This window comes from Spermophilus citellus (assembly GCF_964194105.1).
Source record: "Spermophilus citellus genome assembly, chromosome: 10".
Lineage (NCBI taxonomy): Eukaryota > Metazoa > Chordata > Mammalia > Rodentia > Sciuridae > Spermophilus > Spermophilus citellus.
Window position 1 is genome coordinate 69869994 of NC_138197.1, and position 20017 is coordinate 69890010.

Below are 20017 nucleotides of genomic sequence, written 5' to 3' on the forward strand. Positions count from 1 at the left end.
CCCCGCCACCACTGTCAATCAAATATTATTCAAAACAGAATAGCTGGTTATTTACAAGAATCAATAAATAATTTACATTTAAAAATCTCATTTTTACTACAATCTCTCAGAAGTCATATTGTTTAAAGCAATATCCAACACCTTTTAGTCCTAAAAACTGAATCAAATATGTATTTTCATTAAAAGTTTCTTTTCATCTAATTTTTGTGGAATCATTATAATTGGTACTGTCCAACAGAAATATGTGAAGCACCTAAATAATTTTTTAAAAATATGCAGTACTAGGGATTGAACCTAGGACCTCTCACACACTAGGCATGTACTCTACTACTGAGCTACCCCCCGCTCTTTAGGTAGGATTATAGGCATATGCCACCATGCCCAGCAATGGAAAATTTTCTAGTAGTCACATTTTATAAAAGTAAAAAAGAAACAAAAGTAAAATTAATTTTGATTATATTTCATTTAACCTGATATATCCAAAATATCATGTCAATATGTAAACACTGTAAAAATTAAAAAAAATATATAAAAATTAAAAATTTCAATTCTGACTTGTCACATTTGGATTCTCCAGGAGCCACACATAGCTAGTGGTTACTGTGCTAGACAGTATAATTCAAGGTACTTCAGAGAGAATTATTTTTTCTATCTAGGAAAATCTGCTTCAGTTTTTTTGTTTTATTTTTAAAGTTAGAAATGGTTAGCGTTAAATCCTTTTACAGTAATAATTATATTTCCTAAAAATAAAAGAGAAACAAACAGATTACGGTACAAAGAGGTTACAACCTGGTAGATTCTTTAGAAGTTGGCTTTGAAAATATGTCTGGAGAGGAAGTCAAAATAGTATATCTCCCCCTTTTTACTCTTTGAGGAAAGTATAAATTTCACTACTGTCTTTCCTTTATTAATCTCTACTTTACTTATCTAGAAGACCTCAGTTTTCTGAATCAGGAAGTGGCAACGGCAAAAATAACTGACATATTTCTTTTCAGTAACAAATATATTTTCTCTAGGGATAACCAGGAACCTGATCTCAGGCTTGATAGTACTGAGTTGTCTACAGAGCATCAACACCCACTGTGCAGAAAAGGCTGGGGAAAAATTTTTTCCCAGACAGGAGAGACACAGAAGGCCTCTGACCATCTGGAACTTATTAAGAGGTACGCTCTTAGATAAAGGCAGGCCATGTGGCCATCTTTTCCAATTTTGCTCTGCTGAATTTGCAAATCTCATTTAATTCTGTGATTTACAATTCATTAAAGTCCAACAGAATACCTTTAGGAATGCAGCGGAATGGGCTGTGTCTGTGCCACTTACAATCTAGTTAGCAGTTATGACCATTCTTCCCAAAGCCTTTCTTCTGTCTGAAGGACCTACTGATACTGGGTCACAATGTTTGGCAAGATACAAATCTGGGAGGAAGGCAGCAGTCCTATCAGGAAGAGGAAATAAGTTCTTCTTTCACTTAGCAGAAGTGGGGAGAAAAGAGAGAGGTGGAGAGGCAGTATGTAGCAGAGGAAGCAAGGCTTAAGAGGAAGATGAAATGAGCGGTTAAGAAACACGCATAAGGGTTGGGATTGTGGCTTAGTGATAGAACACCGCCTAGCATGTGTGAGGCAAGGGGTTCAATCCTCAGTACCATATATAAATAAATAAAATGAAGTCTATTGACAACTAAAAAAAATATTAAAAAGAAAAAAAGATGCATAAGCTGGGTGATGTGGCATAAACCTACAATCCTCAAAACTCAAGAGGCTCAGGCAGGAGGATTTCAAGTTCGATACGAAATTCTGCAACATAGTGAGGTCCTAAACAACTTAGGGAGACCCTGTCTCAAAATAAAAAATAAAAAGGGCTGGGGATGTGGCTCAGGAGTTGAGCACCCCTGGGCTAAATCGCTAGTACATGCTCCCCCCCACACACAAAAAAAACATGCATAAGAAAATGAGTCACTACTCTTGTTGTCAGTTATATGACAGCCAAAAAGTAAGCCTGTACAGTCCCCTAGTGACAGAAAATGGTATTGAGAAGATTATTTAGACACCTCAGTGAGATGCCTTGAAGTGAGGAGAGAAGAGAGAATTAGAATAAGCAGCAGTGTCCCAGGTGTAGTGGGCATGCCTGTAATTCCCGCAGCTTGGGAGGCTGAGGCAGGAGGATCACAAATTCAAAGCCAAATGAACAAACAAAAATAAGCAGCAGTAAGATTATATATCTACTGAATAATTTACAAAATAACTTTCTTCCAGCAGCATAAAGTTCCTATTTCAATAATGTATTCAAAAATACATGAGCCTATATAGATCTGATGGTATCAATATTATTAATCTCCTACTTGATCCCAAGGACCAAGTGCTCAAGTAAGTGGATATTAAGTTTCAAACAGTTTATGATTTAGTTTAAGGCAGGCTTGGTGATGAAGACCTGTAATCCCAGATACTCAGGAGGCTGAGGCAGAAGGATCTCAAATTCAGGGTCAGCCTAGTCAATTTAGGGAGATCCTCTTTTGAAATAAAGTAAAAAGGGATGAAGACGTAGCTCAGTGATACAATGCATGTCTAGTATGAACAAGACCCTAAGAGTTTGATCCCCAGTACTTAAAAAAAAAAAAAAAAAGTCAAACTCAACAGATCTACCTTGGATCACTCTTTCTCTAAGATTTCAATTAGCTACATAATATTTTTTTTTATCTTTAAAAACATTTATTTATTTTAGTTTTCGGCGGACACAACATCTTTGTTTGTATGTGGTGCTGAGGATCGAACCCGGGCTGCACGCATGCAAGGCGAGCGCGCTACCGATTGAGCCACATCCCAGCCCTAGCTACATAATATTAAAGGAAGCAAAAAGTGGAAGAGTTTGTTTCTTTTGTGGTAGGAAACAGGGGTAACATAAGTATGTGTATGAGGAGGAAAAGGAAAGATAAGAGATGTAGAAAAGTACACAATATGCAAATACCATACGGTGAAATTTAACAACAGAGACAAATTCTAATCTCACCTCTCTCAATGAAACCAACTATATAAATTATAGATTACTTCTCTGATGAGCGGAACCTTTCAATAATTCAGTAAGTACATACATCTGAGACATTGTGTATGATACAGACTACCAAAGTACAACCAGTCAACAGAGGTCCACAAAAGAAAATCTTTTTTGGTAGGTAATAATTGCTGCTATACTTCTTTTTTTGTTTTATTTTTGTTTTGGTTCCAGTGCTGAGGATGGGACATATGGCCTCACATAAGTTAGACAAGCACTCTACCACTGACCTATACCCTAGTCCCACCAAGACAAATAGCTAGACAGAGTTTGTTTGTGGTCAGAAGGCTGCAGTTCTCTAGGAAATATGGAAACAAAAAATAAATGCTCAGTGTAGTTTGAGATGAGAAAGTAAAATTAATCATAAATTCTATATTCTTTGAGAAAGTCCTAAAACGATACAAATTTCAAGGAGAATAGTTTAAGACTCAATAGGAACAGTAGATTAAATCTTAGCACCTGCAAGAGGGCTAAAGGAATCAGAAAAGATAGCAAATTATAAAGTGTAAAGAACACTGACCTGGGGAAAATGACCTGAATCCCGGTTCTAGCTCCTCCTCCAGGTGAGTTTGCAATCTCTGAAAACTTGAATGATATCTTTCCTTCACTTTATTTTTGCAGCATTGGGGATTGAACCTAGGGCCTCACACATGCTAGGCAAATGCTCTACCACTGAGCTAATACCTCAGCCCTTTTAAAGTTTTGAGACAGATGTCCCTAAATAAATTGCCAGTTTGGCCTTAAATTTACAATCACTCTGCATAGGCCTTGCAATTATCTGTGATTACAGGCATGTGTCACCTGATAGCTATAAGATATTTCTAAGATTTAGTTTACAGTCTGTACACTGTAACAGTTTACAACTATTATATGAAATTATTTCCTTCTAGAAACTAGGTAGGGATTTGAGAAATAAGAAAATGTAGAAAAAAAACTAATTTTTCCAATATTTTGGGTAAGTTTTTAAAATTACATTCAAAAGAGTGGTTTCTATTACCTATATAGAACACCAGTACAAAAAAGAGGAATTAGTAACTCATCAATTATAATTATTATTAACTAAGGTAGCGGATTTTAAAAGGTACTAAAATAGCTAGACTGTTTGTTTCTAGGGTTAAATCTTCCTAAGCACAAAGATGAAACAAACAAAGTGTCTGTCCTTATTAGCCAAGAAATATACTAGAATGCTTTTAGCTCTGTATTCCTATCTACCATTACTCCCTTGACACTGGAGCACCATAGAAACATTCAGATAGAATTCCCACAGAAAAAAAGATCCTTTCCAGCAGCTCTGTCAGGGGATATATGTCCTTAGCCATCTGCGGGAACCCTTTGGAATCTGAAGAGATACACAAATTTATATAAAATGAGGTGTTTATAAGCAACAAACTATATTACTAATAACAAAGGGGAATTACCACATTTATGTGAAAAGCAAATAATCTTTTCTGATGACAATGAACTTTACTTTCCTGTCTTGAATTCTTTATTTTCCTTTATAGTCACTGCATTTCCTTTCTAGTTTTTTTTTTTTTTTTTTTTTTAAGCACCTCTATACAGATATTGAGGAAAAGAATACCTGGATCTAGTTTACTCCTAACAGAGACAAATGTGCCTCCACCCCATGAATACTAATACAATGTCCATATTCTTAAAAAACTGCAACATAAGTTTCTGAGGGACCTACAAAAAGCACTTAGATCTTTGGGTTTCATTTGCTTCAGCTAAAAAGCATCTATATTTTGCAATTGAACGTCTGGTAGAGCATTTTGATAATAAAAGATAAATAATATGAATAAATAGATGAATGACTAGCTTCATATAAGTAAATTTTCAAAAAAGATTTTTTGTGTCAGAAATAGGCAAATTAAGGGCTGGGGCTGGGGCTCAGTGGTAGAACGCTCACCTTGCAAGTGTGAGGCACTGAGTTCGAGCCTCAGCACCACGTAAAAAATAATAAAATAAAGCTATTCTGTTCATCTGCAACTAAAAAAAATCTTTAAAAAAAGAAAGAGGCAAATTAAAATACCAATAAAAAGCAGATATTAATCTTTCAAAGAATAACAGATTGTTGGGTCTGAAACATATTCCCATTCTAGAAAGGGCACTCCTACATTACAGTCATTTCTGCTGTGGATAAAGGTAAAACGGACAGAAGACGTCAAAGTGTCACTTTCATTACTTGATACCTATGTAGAAAGTCGTCTCCTTTCCTGGAGTCTTAACAGGTTTGATCAAAATTACACACAGCTATAAATCCACATTATAAAATCACCACATCAAATCCTCGGTGAATATCTTCATTTTACCCAACAGATACAATCTACCACTCAAAGAAAGGTGAAATCACTTTTACCAAGAGCACATGATTGAACGAACTATGTTGTGATTTTTCTAACCTCACTTAGAAGTTGGCTCAACACAGATGTCTTCTAATAAACCCTGTGGCTCCCATCCCTTCAAGACGACTGACCACTCCTCCTTCCATCTGAGGCCTCCAAGGCCTGTACTGCAGCTCGCTTGACACCTTCCCGTACTTCGGAAGCCTCGGGCTTCACCACACCCTATCCCAACTAGATTTCTTCTATCATACCAACAAACAAAACGTCCAGGAGCTGACAAATCAGGGGCCTAACTAATCTCGTTTTCCTCAACTCAGAAGCTAAAGTGTCCTCACAAATTTTGAGTCTCATGAACTCACTCCTTTTGCTTGGAACGTCTGGTGCTTGCGGTGACCCTCGGCTTCCACTTCCCCAACTAGCCTGGGCTCTCCTAGCCATTTCCAGTTATCCGTGTCAGGGTCTCTGCCGGACTCACACTCAACCTGTTTCCTGTAGGAGCGGTGGAGGTCAGCAGAAGGCCCACAAGATCTCCCAAGAAAACTTGGGACCTAAACTTGCAGGGGCCCAGCGTTTCCCTCAACCCTCACTCTTTCACTTGCCCACGCCTCAAATTCCCGGTCTCAACTCAGGCTCCACGACCACCTCAGCCAAGCTCCGAGCATCTCCGCCGCGGCCCCGGCTCCTCCAGCTTCCGGGCTTTCTCTTCAGTTCTGCTTCCGGCCCTCGGTCTTTGGCCCCGCGGCTTCCCGGGCCTGCGCGCCCCCGGACCACCCTCGGGCCGCCCCCGGCCCTCCACGCCTCGGGCTCTCACCGCTCGAAGAGCAGCCTCACGGAGAAGAGGCCCGCCGCTAGCGGGAACACCGAGAGGATGTGTCGGGCGCGCGGGTAGCCGTAGCCGTCTCCCGGACCCTCCAGATCGGCCCAGCTCACATTCTGAGGCAACCAGAAGCGCTCACTCCACAGCCAGCCCCACAGAAGGCCCAGGGCTCCCGCCGCCGCAGACGCCATCTTACGCCCGCCCCGCGGCCACCGCCGCCACAGCCTTAGCTACCGCCACTGCCAACGGAACCCGCGGAGAGGCGGTCCTGGGGCGGGCCCAGCCGGGGGCCACCCCCTTCCGGCCCCTTCTTGTCCCCTGCCCCGCCCAGCCTAACTCCTCCGCAGAGCAGGGCCTTTTCTCCGCCCATCTCGCCTCCCCGCCCACCTACCTCTCCACTGCCGGCTGGGGCACTCTCCAAGGGTCCTTGCCCGCCGGCCCTGGCCACGCCCACAATGACCACGCCTATTCGAGCCTTTGCAGCCCCGGCTCCACCCACCACAGGCCCCTTAACTCTGGCCCCGCCTCTTATCGCGGCCGGTCTGAGTCCAGCTTCCCTCACCAAGGCGAGCACGGCCACACCCCTTATTACCGGCTTAGTTTCCTTATGGGGACATTTCTCTTTCCGAGTCCAGCCGATACAAGTCCATTCCCGCTCCCAGCCAGGATATACCTGTGTCTCCACTCCTAGGGTCCCTCCGGCCAGGGCTTATTTTGCCATCTCATCTGGTCCCACCTACTCTTAATTCTCAACCACAAGCATTGTTTTTACTCCCAATCTCTTCTTCCCTTCGTGCCCCTCCAAGATCTCCATCCCTTTTCACTACTTGAAAGTTATCGTCTCTTTTCCTCCGGAAAAAATGGACTTTAAATAGTTATTTTATTCTTCTCATTGGGGAAAGGGAATAGAAGAAAAGCCGTGTGGAAATCGAGAAGTCCAGAGGAAAAATATAAAAGCAAAGAGAAATATGGACGGAGGGAATACATAAACTCAGAGATCCAGCACGCGCTTAGCATGTGGCAGGCTCCAGGTTCAATCACCAGCGCCCCCCAAAAAAGGCAGTATTTAATGAGGTTTACTATGTGCCAGGTATTGCACGGTACGTTTTACACAGGAGTTTCACACACTGGAGTAGATATTGTTATCCCCAGTATTTTTGGAGGAGGAAACTGAAGGCCAACAGCTTGTTCAAGGTTATATAGATAAGAAGTGGTAATGAGAAAGTCTTTAGACTCCAGAACCTTGAACCTTTATCCTATAAACTGCCTTAATTTTAGGTTTTCACACTGAACAATGAACTCTGCATAAATCTACACAAAAGAGGGGAGAAATAGACTAGTCCTCTCCAAAAGACTCAATTGTCCCTCAAGTACCTTAGAACCCGAATTCGGTCTATTAAAAACCTGGCTTCATGGTTAAATTGCCAGAAGTTAAATAGAATGATGGGGTGGGGGGCATTAAACGAATCAAATCTCTCTTATCTGGGAACAGATAAAGTAACTTTATAACTAGTAAGGCATGCTTACATCAGAATAACTCTGGCCCTGCCTCTGATCTGGGTTCCCAAAGGAGAGGAAGGGGGGCGGGGAAAAGCCATTCCAAGGACTAGACTAGAAGATTTGCTTTTGTTCAGTTTCTCAAACTCTAACATGTATAAACTCAAATATTAGCTTTCCCATATCCCACACGGAGGGAGTTTTTTTTCCCTGAGCCCCAGCCAGAGATTCTGAGTTCAGAAGGTTGGGAGTAGAGCTCATGAATTTGCATTTCTTTCCTTTTGGGGTGGGGGGTGTCTAGTTTTTAACCCAGGGCCTCAAGCATGATGTATGGCTTAGCTACATCCCCAGCCCTGATTTCTCCTAACAAATTTTAGATGATGCCATTGCTGCTGCTCTGCGTACCTCCACCTAAAGCCATTTTCACCCAAACCTAGCAATAATTTAATGGTAACTACCTTATATTTAAAATACATATTAAGGGCTGGGGATGTGGCTCAAGCGGTAGCGCGCTCGTCTGGCATGCGTGCGGCCAGGGTTCGAACCTCAGCACCACATACAAAGATGTTGTGTCCGCTGAAAACTAAAAAAAAAAAAAAAAAAAAAAAAAAAACTTTAAATTTACAATTGGCTTACCAGGCTATAACCCTACTGAAAGTCAAGAAGCATCTGCATTTGAGATAATGTACCCCTCCAGAAATTTTTACAAATAAACCGAAAAGGCTTTGCAGCATCCTTAAGTACTTTAAAAATAAATAAATAAAATAAAATACATATTAAAAGGAAGTAAAATCCCTCTCTGGTCCTATGGGAATTTAAATCAGAGCTTCAAGGAACAGAGAACATGCTAACTTGGCATGCAGGAACCAGTGCACAATAATCTTGGTCTAAGACTATTCAAAATGGTTTCCCTCAAAATGCATTTGTACCTGTTCTCAACCTCTTGGCCATTAGAAAACATATTGATAATGAAATATGTAATGAAGCAAACTAAGTTGGGCTTTCACTTTGGCTAGGTATAATCCAACCAGCAAATTACTGAATCAAGCCTGTTTTCTAGAAGTCATAACTAGAATCTCCTTGAACATCTCAAGTCCTAAACTTGGTCCATTTTCCTTCTTTCCCAACAGAAAAACTTACCTCATCCAATTGTTACCATTGACATACCAAAACCAAACAAAGTTGCCTTCATTTAGACAGCTGAAAGAACAAATGATTAACTTTTTATTTGGCTGTAGATTTTTTAAAAATTTTTTTCCTTTGAAATGCTTGTGTTATCTGATCATTCTCTAGACAAGGACATCCTATTATTATATTGAACGTGGAGCTACTCTTTGTTTCTTCTCTCTGTGCCTGTATAGTAATGATATGTCCTTGAAAGTTATAGAAAAGGATTGTAAGGGTAATTTTAGTTCCCAAATGCCTGACATATGGTGACATACTCAACTGATATCAAAGGCAAACAGATTTTTTTGAATAAGGTCAGTAAATGAATATCATGTGGACAGTTAGAATAGCAAACAAACACATACCAGTGGTAAGCTCAAACCAGGTTTGGATATTTTATGTCAGGTACTCCTGGATTATTTGTACAGTAAATAGAGATTTCTAAATGATTTCAGTTTGGAGTGGAAGCAAGAGTAGAAGTACCCTGCCATATAGTTAGAAGGCTAGAAAAAACCCTTATAACATACATTGACTCTGGAAATGTAAAAGCCAAGCCTAGTAGCACATGCCACTGTGGACAATTAGAAATTTGAGGACAGCCTGGGCAACTTAGACCCCGTCTCAAAATATAATAAGAAAGGGCTGGGGATGTACCTCAGTGGTAGAGGTAAAGTGCCCCTGGACTTAATCTTTCCAGTACTGCAACAAACAAATACCCCCCCCCCAAAAATTTAAAAAACCCTCTTCATCTGCAATGAAGTCTACATTTCCAACCTATTAAAACAAACAAACAAACATGCAAAAACTTTAACAACTGGGGCAGTTATCTCTATATCAAACAACCAAAAATGTCTCTGCCTGGAGTGGAAAACAGATATTTTCAGCAGAGGCATTTGGAAATTCTATTTAGAAGGTCAGGCATAATTGTAAGGTGAATTATTTGGTTTGGTACTGGGGCCTGGGGTACCTTATCACTGAACTACACCCCTAGACCTTTTTATTTTTTAAAATTTTGAGACAGGGTCTAAGTTGCAGAGGGCCTTGCTGAGTTGCCCAGGCTGGCCTCGAACTTGTGATCTTCCTGCCTCAGTCTGCTGAGTTGCTGGAATTACAGGCATTCACCACTGCGCCCAGCAGAATTAATAAATGTTGAATACAATAAACCATAAAAACCACCACTGGATTTTTGCATTTGTAAAGCAAACATCTCATTTGGAAGGCACACATTAATATCTCTTGCCAAGTTGCTTGCAGTTTTCTAGAAAAATTTGTCTTCCTTCAGAGGATCAAAGTCCAAACTTGGCCCAACATTACCACCTAGTGGTGATATATTCATAGCTCGTCTCTTCAACTAAAATGGGTTCTTCCCAAATTACTAGTCTGAAAAACTGTAACAATGTAAATAAATAATGGAAAAGAAACATGAAAAGTTCAAATGTAAATTAAAATCTTTATTGAATAAAAATGTTTCAGACTATGAAAGATGGTAAGAAAGCAGATTATTTTACATCTCTAAAAAATATTAGAGCTAAATCTCTATAAATGCAGTAAAAAGAAAAGGCTATATCTTTAAAACACCTTTAACTCTCATACATACAATTTGGAATACCAATTATGTACAACAAATCTTGTAAAGTTTATAATGTTCTAAAGCCTTAATACTAAAGAAAACCATCCCAAGAAAAAGGCCTAGGGTTGGTTTAATTCAACCTGGGAATATTGTCTGCAATAAAAATCAATGCACTTCAGAGCTGATAAGTATTAAAAAATTATTGCCTCAGAAAGGGGATATCAGAAGTGAAATACAGGATTTGGAGGTCTGAGCTCATGTCGTTTAAGGCGGTTCTTTCTGTTATTCTTCTTCCTTTTGCATGGTGAACAGTGATCAACAGTTCTCACAAAAAAGATGCAGTTTTCAGTGAATTGTGAGAAACACAGACACCACCAGGAAAAAAAAAAAAAAAGCAATCACTTGGGGTATAATCAAACTCATTGGCAAATACATAGCTTATTTGGAGACAGTGGATCTCTCCAGGCACCAAAGCATGTAGGTTGGTTCTTTATTAGTCTCAAAAGGTGCTCTGAAAAGATGGCTGTATTGTACCTCAATAATTCAATTCCAGATTTAGAGCAGGATGTAAAGCAAAAAATTCCCCACATATATATGAGAGTAAGAAAATTAACCTAATTTTAAAAAAAGACTAAATATTTGATCTCTTAACAGTAGATACTAAAAAATTGATAATTGTTAAAAATATACAACTACGCCCTTTATGCTAAAGTGCATTTAATCATAACATGTCAGTCCCTAAATTCCTTCTGTATATTCTCTAATTCCACAATAGGATTTATAGTGTAAAAATGTACACTACCCATCCATTTACTTTAATATTGCCATTTGGTAATACAATGGAATTTGGACTAGATCACTTGGAATATTTCCCTGCTTATAAGCATTTATGCATTTTGTTACTATTAAAATGAAAGATTTAAGTAATGTTATTTCTAGTGTTTATAACTGGTTCACTTAAGCAGCAGTATGGGATTTTTTTTTTTTTTTGGTAGCAGAAATTCATTTCCAAAGTTGCTTTAGCATAAATGTCAGTTCATAATCCAATACCTGTTTCTGTGCATCACTTTGATAAAGGGCAGTGGCTCACTAACACTAACATGAATTTAAGGCCCAACACCATTGCAATTTGTCATTCTTCATCCTCAACCTCATCTTCATCCTCATCATAGTACCGATTTCTCTTTATCTGTTCTTCCACAGACAGCTCTTGCACTACTTCTCCCTCCCAGAATTCCACATCCTGGGATTTCTGATTCTGAGTAGCAAATTCTTTAGTGGAGGTGTCATCTACAAAGCTGGACCTATTTGGAGACTTGGATTCTGGTGGAGACTGGTGTTTGAGGAGGTTGTTGTCATCTTCATCTATGTTTGCACCATTTTCTATGAGATTCTCATTCCCCATCTCAAAACTATTAATTTCCTTTCTTCTCTCTGCCTCTTCTCCTTTAGATTCCTTGTTTTGCCAGGCCATTTTTCCCACATTCCCATTCTTCTCTGAGACCCAGGCATTTTCCACTTGTTTCCTTTCTAGTACTCTCTCTCCTGCAAACTCCTCGCTCTGCTCAGACATGCTCCAACCTTTCCTGATAGGTGGGGACAAAGCTTTTGGGCTCTTGACAGAAGATGTTCGAAATGAAGCTGCAACAGTGAATGGGCGGCTTCTTTCCTTCAATGAAGAAGATCTCCTCAGCTTCTTCAGATCCAGATCTACATCCTCAGGAGTTTCGGGCTTGCTGATTTCATCCTCTGGAGGCCATTTGGGCTTAGACACTTTGATCCCTTCCTCCAAGGCACTTCCTGAACTGCCAAGTTCGGATGGGGGTGGCCAGGCGATTCTCAACTTCTTGGTTTCAGCTGGCTTGTCTTCCTTTTCTCGCTGAGAGGAGGCCTTGGCTTCCATACTTGCAGCCAGCACACCCACCTTTGCAATGGGGGCATCTTCTACTCCTGGGCTCTGAGGGGTCTCCCCTGCATTTGGAAGCTGGGATGATCTCTCCAAAGTCTCTTCATTTTCATTTTTGCTTGCCCATAGATCCTTGTGTGGTCTGTGCCCAAAGCCTTCATCATAGTTACCTTTAGATTTAAAGAGTTGGTTGAAGTGAGGTTTACAATAGATTCTCCCATGTAGAGATGCATATGTTCCTAGACTATCATCAAAAGAAAAAGAACATAAAGTTAGAAAATCTTCATACTCTCATTTACACCTGCAGGCTAATAACAGGCATTTCCAGTATTTTCAGAAGACACTAAATGAGAAATTTATTTGAGGGGGCTGGGGATGTGGCTCAAGCGGTAGCGCGCTCGCCTGGCATGCGTGCGGCCCGGGTTCGATCCTCAGCACCACATACCAACAAAGATGTTGTGTCCGCCGAGAACTAAAAAATAAATATTAAAAATTCTCTCTCTCTCTCTCTCTCTCTCTTTCTCTCTCCCTCCCTCCCTCCCTCTCTCCTCTCTCACTCTCTCTTTAAAAAAAAAAAAGAAATTTATTTGAAAGTTCATCAATGACTTAGGATTCCCTACTCCATTTAAAACATATTAGCAATTCTTCTTTTTAAAATCCTTATACAAATGTGCTTACTTTCAAGATTAAACCTTCACAAGTCATTCTTCCACTTGGCATGAGTTCCCCATTTTCAAATGATTTCACTCTCCTCTGTGAAAATTTTTAAAAATTACTTCTTCCAGGAAATATTCCCTAGGTAATCATACCTAGCTCTGATCACTCATATTGCTTAGATATTTATAATCTATTAACTATTTACAATGATATTTCTTTGTAAAAAGCTGAATCTTTTTTGTGTTGTAATTTAAAAACTTAATTCTACAAGAATGGTTACAATGCTCTGAAAACAGCTGGCACTCAATAGCTACTTCTGACTGAATAAATGTAAGATATGGTTAATAAGAGAACAGTGAGCAGTAGCCAGGACGAATGTCTTACCCAATGTTAGTGCTGGACAAGTCTTTAGATATGATCTCTTGCAGGATAATATATTTTATTTTTATTTTGTTATGGCACTGGGAATTGAACCCAGGCTCTCAAACATGCTAGGCAAGTGCTCTACTACTGAGCTATATCCCCAGTCCTGAACTCAGGGGCACTCGACCACTGAGCCACATCCCTAGTCCTATTTTGTATTTTATTTAGAGACAGGGTCTCACTAAGTTGCCTAGCACCTCCCCATTGCTGAGGCTGGCTTTGAACTCTTTTGATTCTCCTGTTTCAACCTCCCGAACTGCTGGAATTACAGGTGTGTGCCATGGTGTCTGGCCTACTTACGGATTTATTTATTTTTTGAGATAACCTTTTTCTAAATTGTTCAGACGGGCCTCCAACTTGTGATCCTACTGCTTCAGCCTCCCAAGGACTATAGATGTGCTCCACTATACCTGGCTCAGAGTAACATTCCCCTGCCCCCCACCCCCACCACTGGTGATGGAACCCAAAGGTATTTTTACCCTAAGCTACATCCTTAGCCCTTTTTATTTTTTATTTTGAGACAGAGTCTCTGTAAGTTGCTTAGAGTTTGCTAAGGTATGTTGCCATACCTGGATCAGTATTTTTTAGGGTATATTTTAGTATATGTTATTTTTTAATTGTAGATTGACACAATACCTTTATTTATTTTTATGCCTCATGCTTGCTAAGTACATGTTCTACCACTGAGCTACATCCCCCAGCCCATATCTTAGTATATATTAAAGGGTTATAAAAGTGACAACTTTCCCCCATCCCCAAGTAATGTGTTTTGAGAAAAAATTAATTATGTGTGCAAAAAAAAGAACTAATGCATGAAATTCTGTCAGATTTTGGCTCAATATAAGGGAAAGTTGTCTAGCTACAGCTAACACTGGAACTAGCTGCGGTTAGGCATCTACCCCCTATAAATGTCATGCAGAAAGCAGGAGATCTTTCAAGAGTATTTTAGAAGGGATGCTTGCTCTGGAAGGAAAACTGGAAAAAGTAGCATCTTATAACTTCCTTCTCTAGGTCCGGATGATTAAAATGATTTAATATGGACTAATACCCCAATCTGTCACATTTATGTCTTTGAGTTACTTAGAAGAATTATACATAATAATTATTTTCTCAGAAAATAAATAAAATGAAGCAACATGGAAAAATATACATGCTCATCAGGGGCTATTTTTATTGCTATTTATTTACACAGTGCTTAGTACACTTTGAAGTAAGAGCTCAGGTAGGTAACATCTTGGGATTTGTTAACTTTATGATTCTATGACACCAAGGGAAAAAATCCACTAAATTAGGTCTTAATATGTAAAGGAACATATCAATGTATAATAGCCAGGAATGGTGGTGCATGGCTGTAATCCCAGTGGCTCAGGAGACTAAGGCAGGAGGATCACAAGTTCAAAGCCAGCCTCAGCAATTTAGCAAGGCCCTAAGCAACTTATAAAATGATGAAAATAATAAAAAATAAAAAGAACTTGGGATTATGTGGCTTAGTGGTTAAATGCCCCAAATATCATTATCATTTTATATGAAATACTTGTCGATAAGCAGGTATCTTTACTTTATTCAGGAGCCTTCAATACAATATCATCATCACAGTAGATTTTAATACCAATGATCCAAAAGCCAAAGATTGCCTCTGAAGCTCCAACTATACATAGAGAAGGACTGTCTTCGTCTGGCTTACCTAAGTTTGTTGTTGCAGTAAGAACAACGGAAGCAGCTGATGTGAAACACCTGCTGATTGGCCAAGAGACGCTCCATTGGGTAGACTGTTTTCTGACATTCCACGCAGGTCTCTCTTGCAGGTGCCTGAAACTTCTAGGAAAAGGAAAAGGACAACTTTAACTAGCATAGGCAGTGATGAGTTAGTACTCTGCTGAGATGGGCCTGGGATTTTTCTTTATCTAGTAATTGGCTAGTCAGTCAATTCTCATAGGAATACTAAACTTATTCTAATTCCATCAGCTGACTCTTCAAAGCCAAGAATCTCTCCTGAATTCCTTTCCCAAATTATCTGTCCTAAGTGTAGCAGCCTTTGAGGACAGATAGATGGGCTTGGGCTGTACTTCAGAGAAGGGCACACAAAAGCCACCGCACACAAAAAATGCACACCAAATCACCAAATGTTAAGGGCAGGGGAGTAGGGGGAGGCGGGGCAGGGATTAGAAGAAAATGTCATCACAGCCCAGAAGAAAGAAGTTTATTCGAGTGCCAAGTAAAAGCAGGACAAACTATAATAAGAACAAATTCTGAAGGGGATAACTTTCACGGAGAGGAAGAACATTTGGCTTTGAGAATTAGGTAAAAACATTTCAATTTCAGTAAAGCACCTTTTATTCCCCTTTGCTTATAATCTTAATTTGTGCTGGATGCAGTGACATACACCTATAATCCCAGTAATTTGGGAAACTGAGTCAAGAGGGTTGCAAGTTCGAGACCAGCCTCTGCAATTCAGTAAGAGCCTAAGCAACTTAGTAAGACCCTGTCTCAAAATAAAAAATTAAAAAGGGCTAGGAACTTAGTGGTAAAACACCTCTGGGTTCAATCCCCAATACAAACAAACAAAACACCTGACATATAAAGATACACAAACCATTTTATTATTTTATTAGGCTTCAATAAGGAAGTATTTCCCAATCAGGTTATAGATTCTATAATACTTCTTTTGTTCTTTTGTCTTTTTCTTCTTCTTCTTCTTTTTTTTTTTTTTTTTTTTTTTGTATTGGGGATTGAATTCAGGGGCACTTAAACATTGAGCCACATCCCCAGCCCTTAAAAAAACAACTTTTTTGTTGTTGTTGTTGTCTGTGGACTTTAATTTAATTTATTTATTTATATACAGGGGTGAGAATTGAACCCAGTGCCTTACACATGGTAGGCAAGTGCTGTTACCACTTAGCTACAACCCCAGCCCACCCAGCCTTTTTTTATATTTTAGTTAGAGAAAGGGTCTCACTGAGTTGCTTAGCACCTCACTAAGTTGCTGAGGCTGGCTTTGAACTCACAATCCTCCTGCCTCAGCCTCCTGAGCTGCTGGGATTACAGGTGTGTGCCACCATGCTTGGCAGGTTCTATAATATTTCTAAAATACCAATGGAGAATAAAACTAATGCAATGGGGGAATGTATTAGTTAATGACCAGGAATTCATGCACTATTTGCAGCATGTGGAATAAAGGTAGGTACATTGGTTTAACTTGATAAAACTCAATCCTAGGGTCTGGGGATGTGGCTCAAGCGGTAGCGAGCTTGCCTGGCATGCGTGCGGCCCGGGTTCAATCCTCAGCACCACATACCAACAAAGATGTTGTGTCCGCCGAGAACTAAAAAATAAATATTAAAAATTCTCTCTCTCTCTCTCTCTCTCTCTCTCCTCTCTCACTCTCTCTTTAAAAAAAAAAAACTCAATCCTAAAAAAATTATTAAATAGTTGGTATTCAAGCACTGATAAAAGCGAGGATGCTAAAAATATCATAAGCCTTTACATGATAAGAAAAGGTTACATGGCTACAAAGGGTGGGGGTAAGAAGTCCCTAGGTAAGTATGAGTTATCCTTGACTTGTCCCAACATAAACACCTCAACCAGTATATGCAGGCTTAGGCAGCCAGGAAGCTCTGGAAGGCACCTAGGTGACTTTGTACCCAAGAGCAGCTTGGGCTCTCACCAGAAAACATACGATGGTAAATAATGCAAATGAATCCCAAGACCCAGGGCCTCAAAAGCCTAAAAGGACCAGGATATAGGCAAGATAGACTTTTGATTAAAAAACTTGAAAATAGGCCCATAAAAAAGTTCAGACTCTGAATTCACTTGTTACATGATTCACTAGGAGGGAAAACAAAAATAAAGTAGGAAGTAGATTTGGACAGGAAATGAGAGTAGAAAATGAACATAAAATGGAAGTAAAGGGATGGATCTATAAAAGGGAGTTTAATAAAATCAGTGGTAAGGGCTGGGGATGTGGCTCAAGCGGTAGCGCGCTCGCCTGGCGTGCATGCGGCCCGGGTTCGATCCTCAGCACCACATACAAACAAAGATGTTGTGTCCGCCGAGAACTAAGAAAAAATAAATAAATATTAAAATTCTCTCTCTCTCTGTCCCCCTCTCTCTCACTCTCTCTTTAAAAAAGAAAAAAAAAATCAGTGGTAAACTTCCAAGGAGTGCTCAAGGGATTTAAAAAAGAAGGAGTAAAACTGAGTGGAAATGACTAGGTAGCAAGAAACCCCTTCATTCTAGGGGTAGAATCCTAAAAAGAAAGATTTAAACAATCAAAAGACCACAGGCTACAACCTAGTTTACCAAGCATAAGGAAGGTATTTAAATGTGACCTAGTGCTATTATATTGAATGCTGATGAAGGTAATTAAGACATTACTTGGGGATTAAACCCAGGGCCTCACACTTGCCAGGCAAGTGCTCTACCACTGAGCCACCTTCCCCCCACCCCACGTGCCCCTCCCCCCGCACCCCCCTTTTTCTTTTATGGACATTCTAACAAGACTGGACCTAAATGGAGACATCTGCATTGTTTTAAAAGTTCTGAAAGAAGTATGTGGTCCCTGCATGGTAAACAGGAAATAGATTAAAATGCAGAATAAATTTAAAATGCAGAATAAATAATAGTGTAATTGAAGTCATTGGAGAATCTACCCAAATCACAATCCACGCAATGTAAAAGTAATAGGACAAATGTGTTTATCAGATTAAAAATGTTTTTCAGTTGTAGAGAAGGGATTCTGCATTTTTAACACTTAAAATAGGTTTAGAAGAATAAGTACTTACTCTGGTCACTAAGGGGGAGCAGGAGACAGAAACTTCACATGGTATAAGAGAAAATTGATACTACTTTGCTAGAGGAGAACAGAGGGATAGAGAAAACACTTTCTTACACACATAGAGGGAAGGAACTCTGCAGAAGGGTGCAGCTTAGTAAACAGAGAGGAGGACCTGAGAGAAAGTGAAGGTTGAGCTCACATTAGGAGGAAAGTGGAAGGCAGGAGCAGAAATTAGGTACCAGGAGCAGGAAGCAGAAGCTGGAAGAGACAAATAGGAACCTTCAATGAATACACAGCGTACCCTGGAGTGCTTGACTGAAGCTGAGCTGAAACTCAGAGGCTAGGTTCCAAGACCACTTTTTTTTTTTTTTTCCTTTCTTTTTCAGGTAACTGCTCATAGAGGCAAAAATCAGTCTCACATCTACCTGAGGTTGGAACACATTCCAGCCCCAGAGAGTGAGCTTTTATGAGCCTTTATGCACAAAAGGAGTATCTCATTAACAATTCTTTAGTGTCTTACACCCACACCAGACCCACAAAGGCTCTCTCTTTAATGAAGCCTCACCCACACAAGTAGAAAGTCATCCTCCCACTTAACATCAAATTAATAAACTGCTGGCTCAAATGACTGACTAACCACAAGCTCTAGCTGGCCCGACCTACCAGATTCCCTATTCAGATTACTCCTATTCATTTCTCACATAATCACTTTTGATATTATTTAAGGTTTATGCAGCAGCTGCCCAAGTGTTATAAAGACAAGAGAATCCCAACATGGTAACATGCCAAGTCATAGTGGCTACGGCTGGACCTTTCCTTTGTTTTCTCTGTCCTGGGCTCTCAGCCACTTTTCTGTAATTGCCCCCATGTCTATTCAGACAGCAGGAAACATAGTCAGTGCCCAAAACTCTCTCCATTATCACAGACCTGGCAAACATCCTGCCCATGCCTTCATGGCATGCTCACACTTAGCATCACCACATTGAAAATACTGCCAATATGAGAATGGTAGATATTTTTTATCTTTACAATATATTTTTTTCAAAAATGAAAGGTTTTTCTACCCAGACCATCTTTCTCATGTGGGAGCTGAAGTGCCAGGATGTCAGGTGCCTTATCACAGTTACAAACACAACTGGGCACAGAATTAGAATTAAAGCCCGGAACTCCTACTCACAAACCAACAGAGCATTTTCTAAATCGTCCCGGAATGTTAAATTTCCCTCACTAAAGGAAACTTTTTGGAGGAGAGAGTGGATGCTAACCTGAATGAAAATAATCTCACTACAGCAGTTTGAACAAGCTTCACTTGGTTTCAAATTAAAATATGTAGATAATGTCTTCAGGATATTCTGGAATGAATGAGGTAATATATAAATGATTGATGTACACAAACACTGTCTTTCCCATCTGATATTACAGATACTGTTGAAGAACAGCTACTTACAGCTGTTTTTCCAAAATATTTGCATACCTTCATCTACACTCTTTCATTCTCTTCTCCTTCTCTCTCTTTTTTTTTTTCGTGTGTGTGTGTATACTGAGGATTGAACCCAGGAGTATGCAACCACTGAGCCACAGCCCTTTTTACATTTTATTTAGAGACAGGGTCTCGCTAACTTGCTTAGAGTCTCACTAAATTGCTGAGGCTGGCTTTGACTTCCTGATTCTCCTGCCTCAGCCTCCCATACTGCTGGTATTACAAGTGTGTACCACCATGCCTGGCTTTCACTCTCTTCTTTTACATATATTTTTTGATCTAGTGAGGGATCAAAGATCCATTTGGGGTGTATATGTGCGTGATAGGGGCAAGAAGCAG

At 39.8% G+C, this 20017-nt stretch overlaps 2 protein-coding genes across 12 annotated transcripts in view; both read right to left on the bottom strand.

The window, feature by feature from the left end:
• The window catches only part of CERS5 (ceramide synthase 5), a 31934-nt gene extending 25360 nt beyond the window's left edge, over window positions 1-6574 (bottom strand). For 2 of the 6 annotated variants that reach the window (XM_081309062.1, XM_081309063.1), the window contains exon 1: window positions 6199-6574. In XM_081309062.1, the coding sequence (XP_081165188.1) occupies window positions 6199-6395 (197 nt within the window). In that variant the 5' untranslated portion in view covers window positions 6396-6574. The other 4 variants (XM_081309065.1, XM_081309066.1, XM_081309064.1 and 1 more) reach the window with 4 other exon arrangements.
• Window positions 6575-10304: 3730 nt separating this feature from the next.
• LIMA1 (LIM domain and actin binding 1) overlaps window positions 10305-20017 on the bottom strand; it is a 98413-nt gene continuing 88700 nt past the window's right edge. For all 6 annotated transcript variants that reach the window (XM_081309077.1, XM_081309076.1, XM_081309075.1 and 3 more), the window contains 2 exons: window positions 15109-15242; window positions 10305-12588 (listed from right to left, as the gene is read on the bottom strand). In XM_081309077.1, coding sequence (XP_081165203.1) covers window positions 11571-12588; window positions 15109-15242 — 1152 coding nt within the window. In that variant the 3' untranslated portion in view covers window positions 10305-11570. The remainder of the gene's footprint in view (window positions 12589-15108; window positions 15243-20017) is intronic.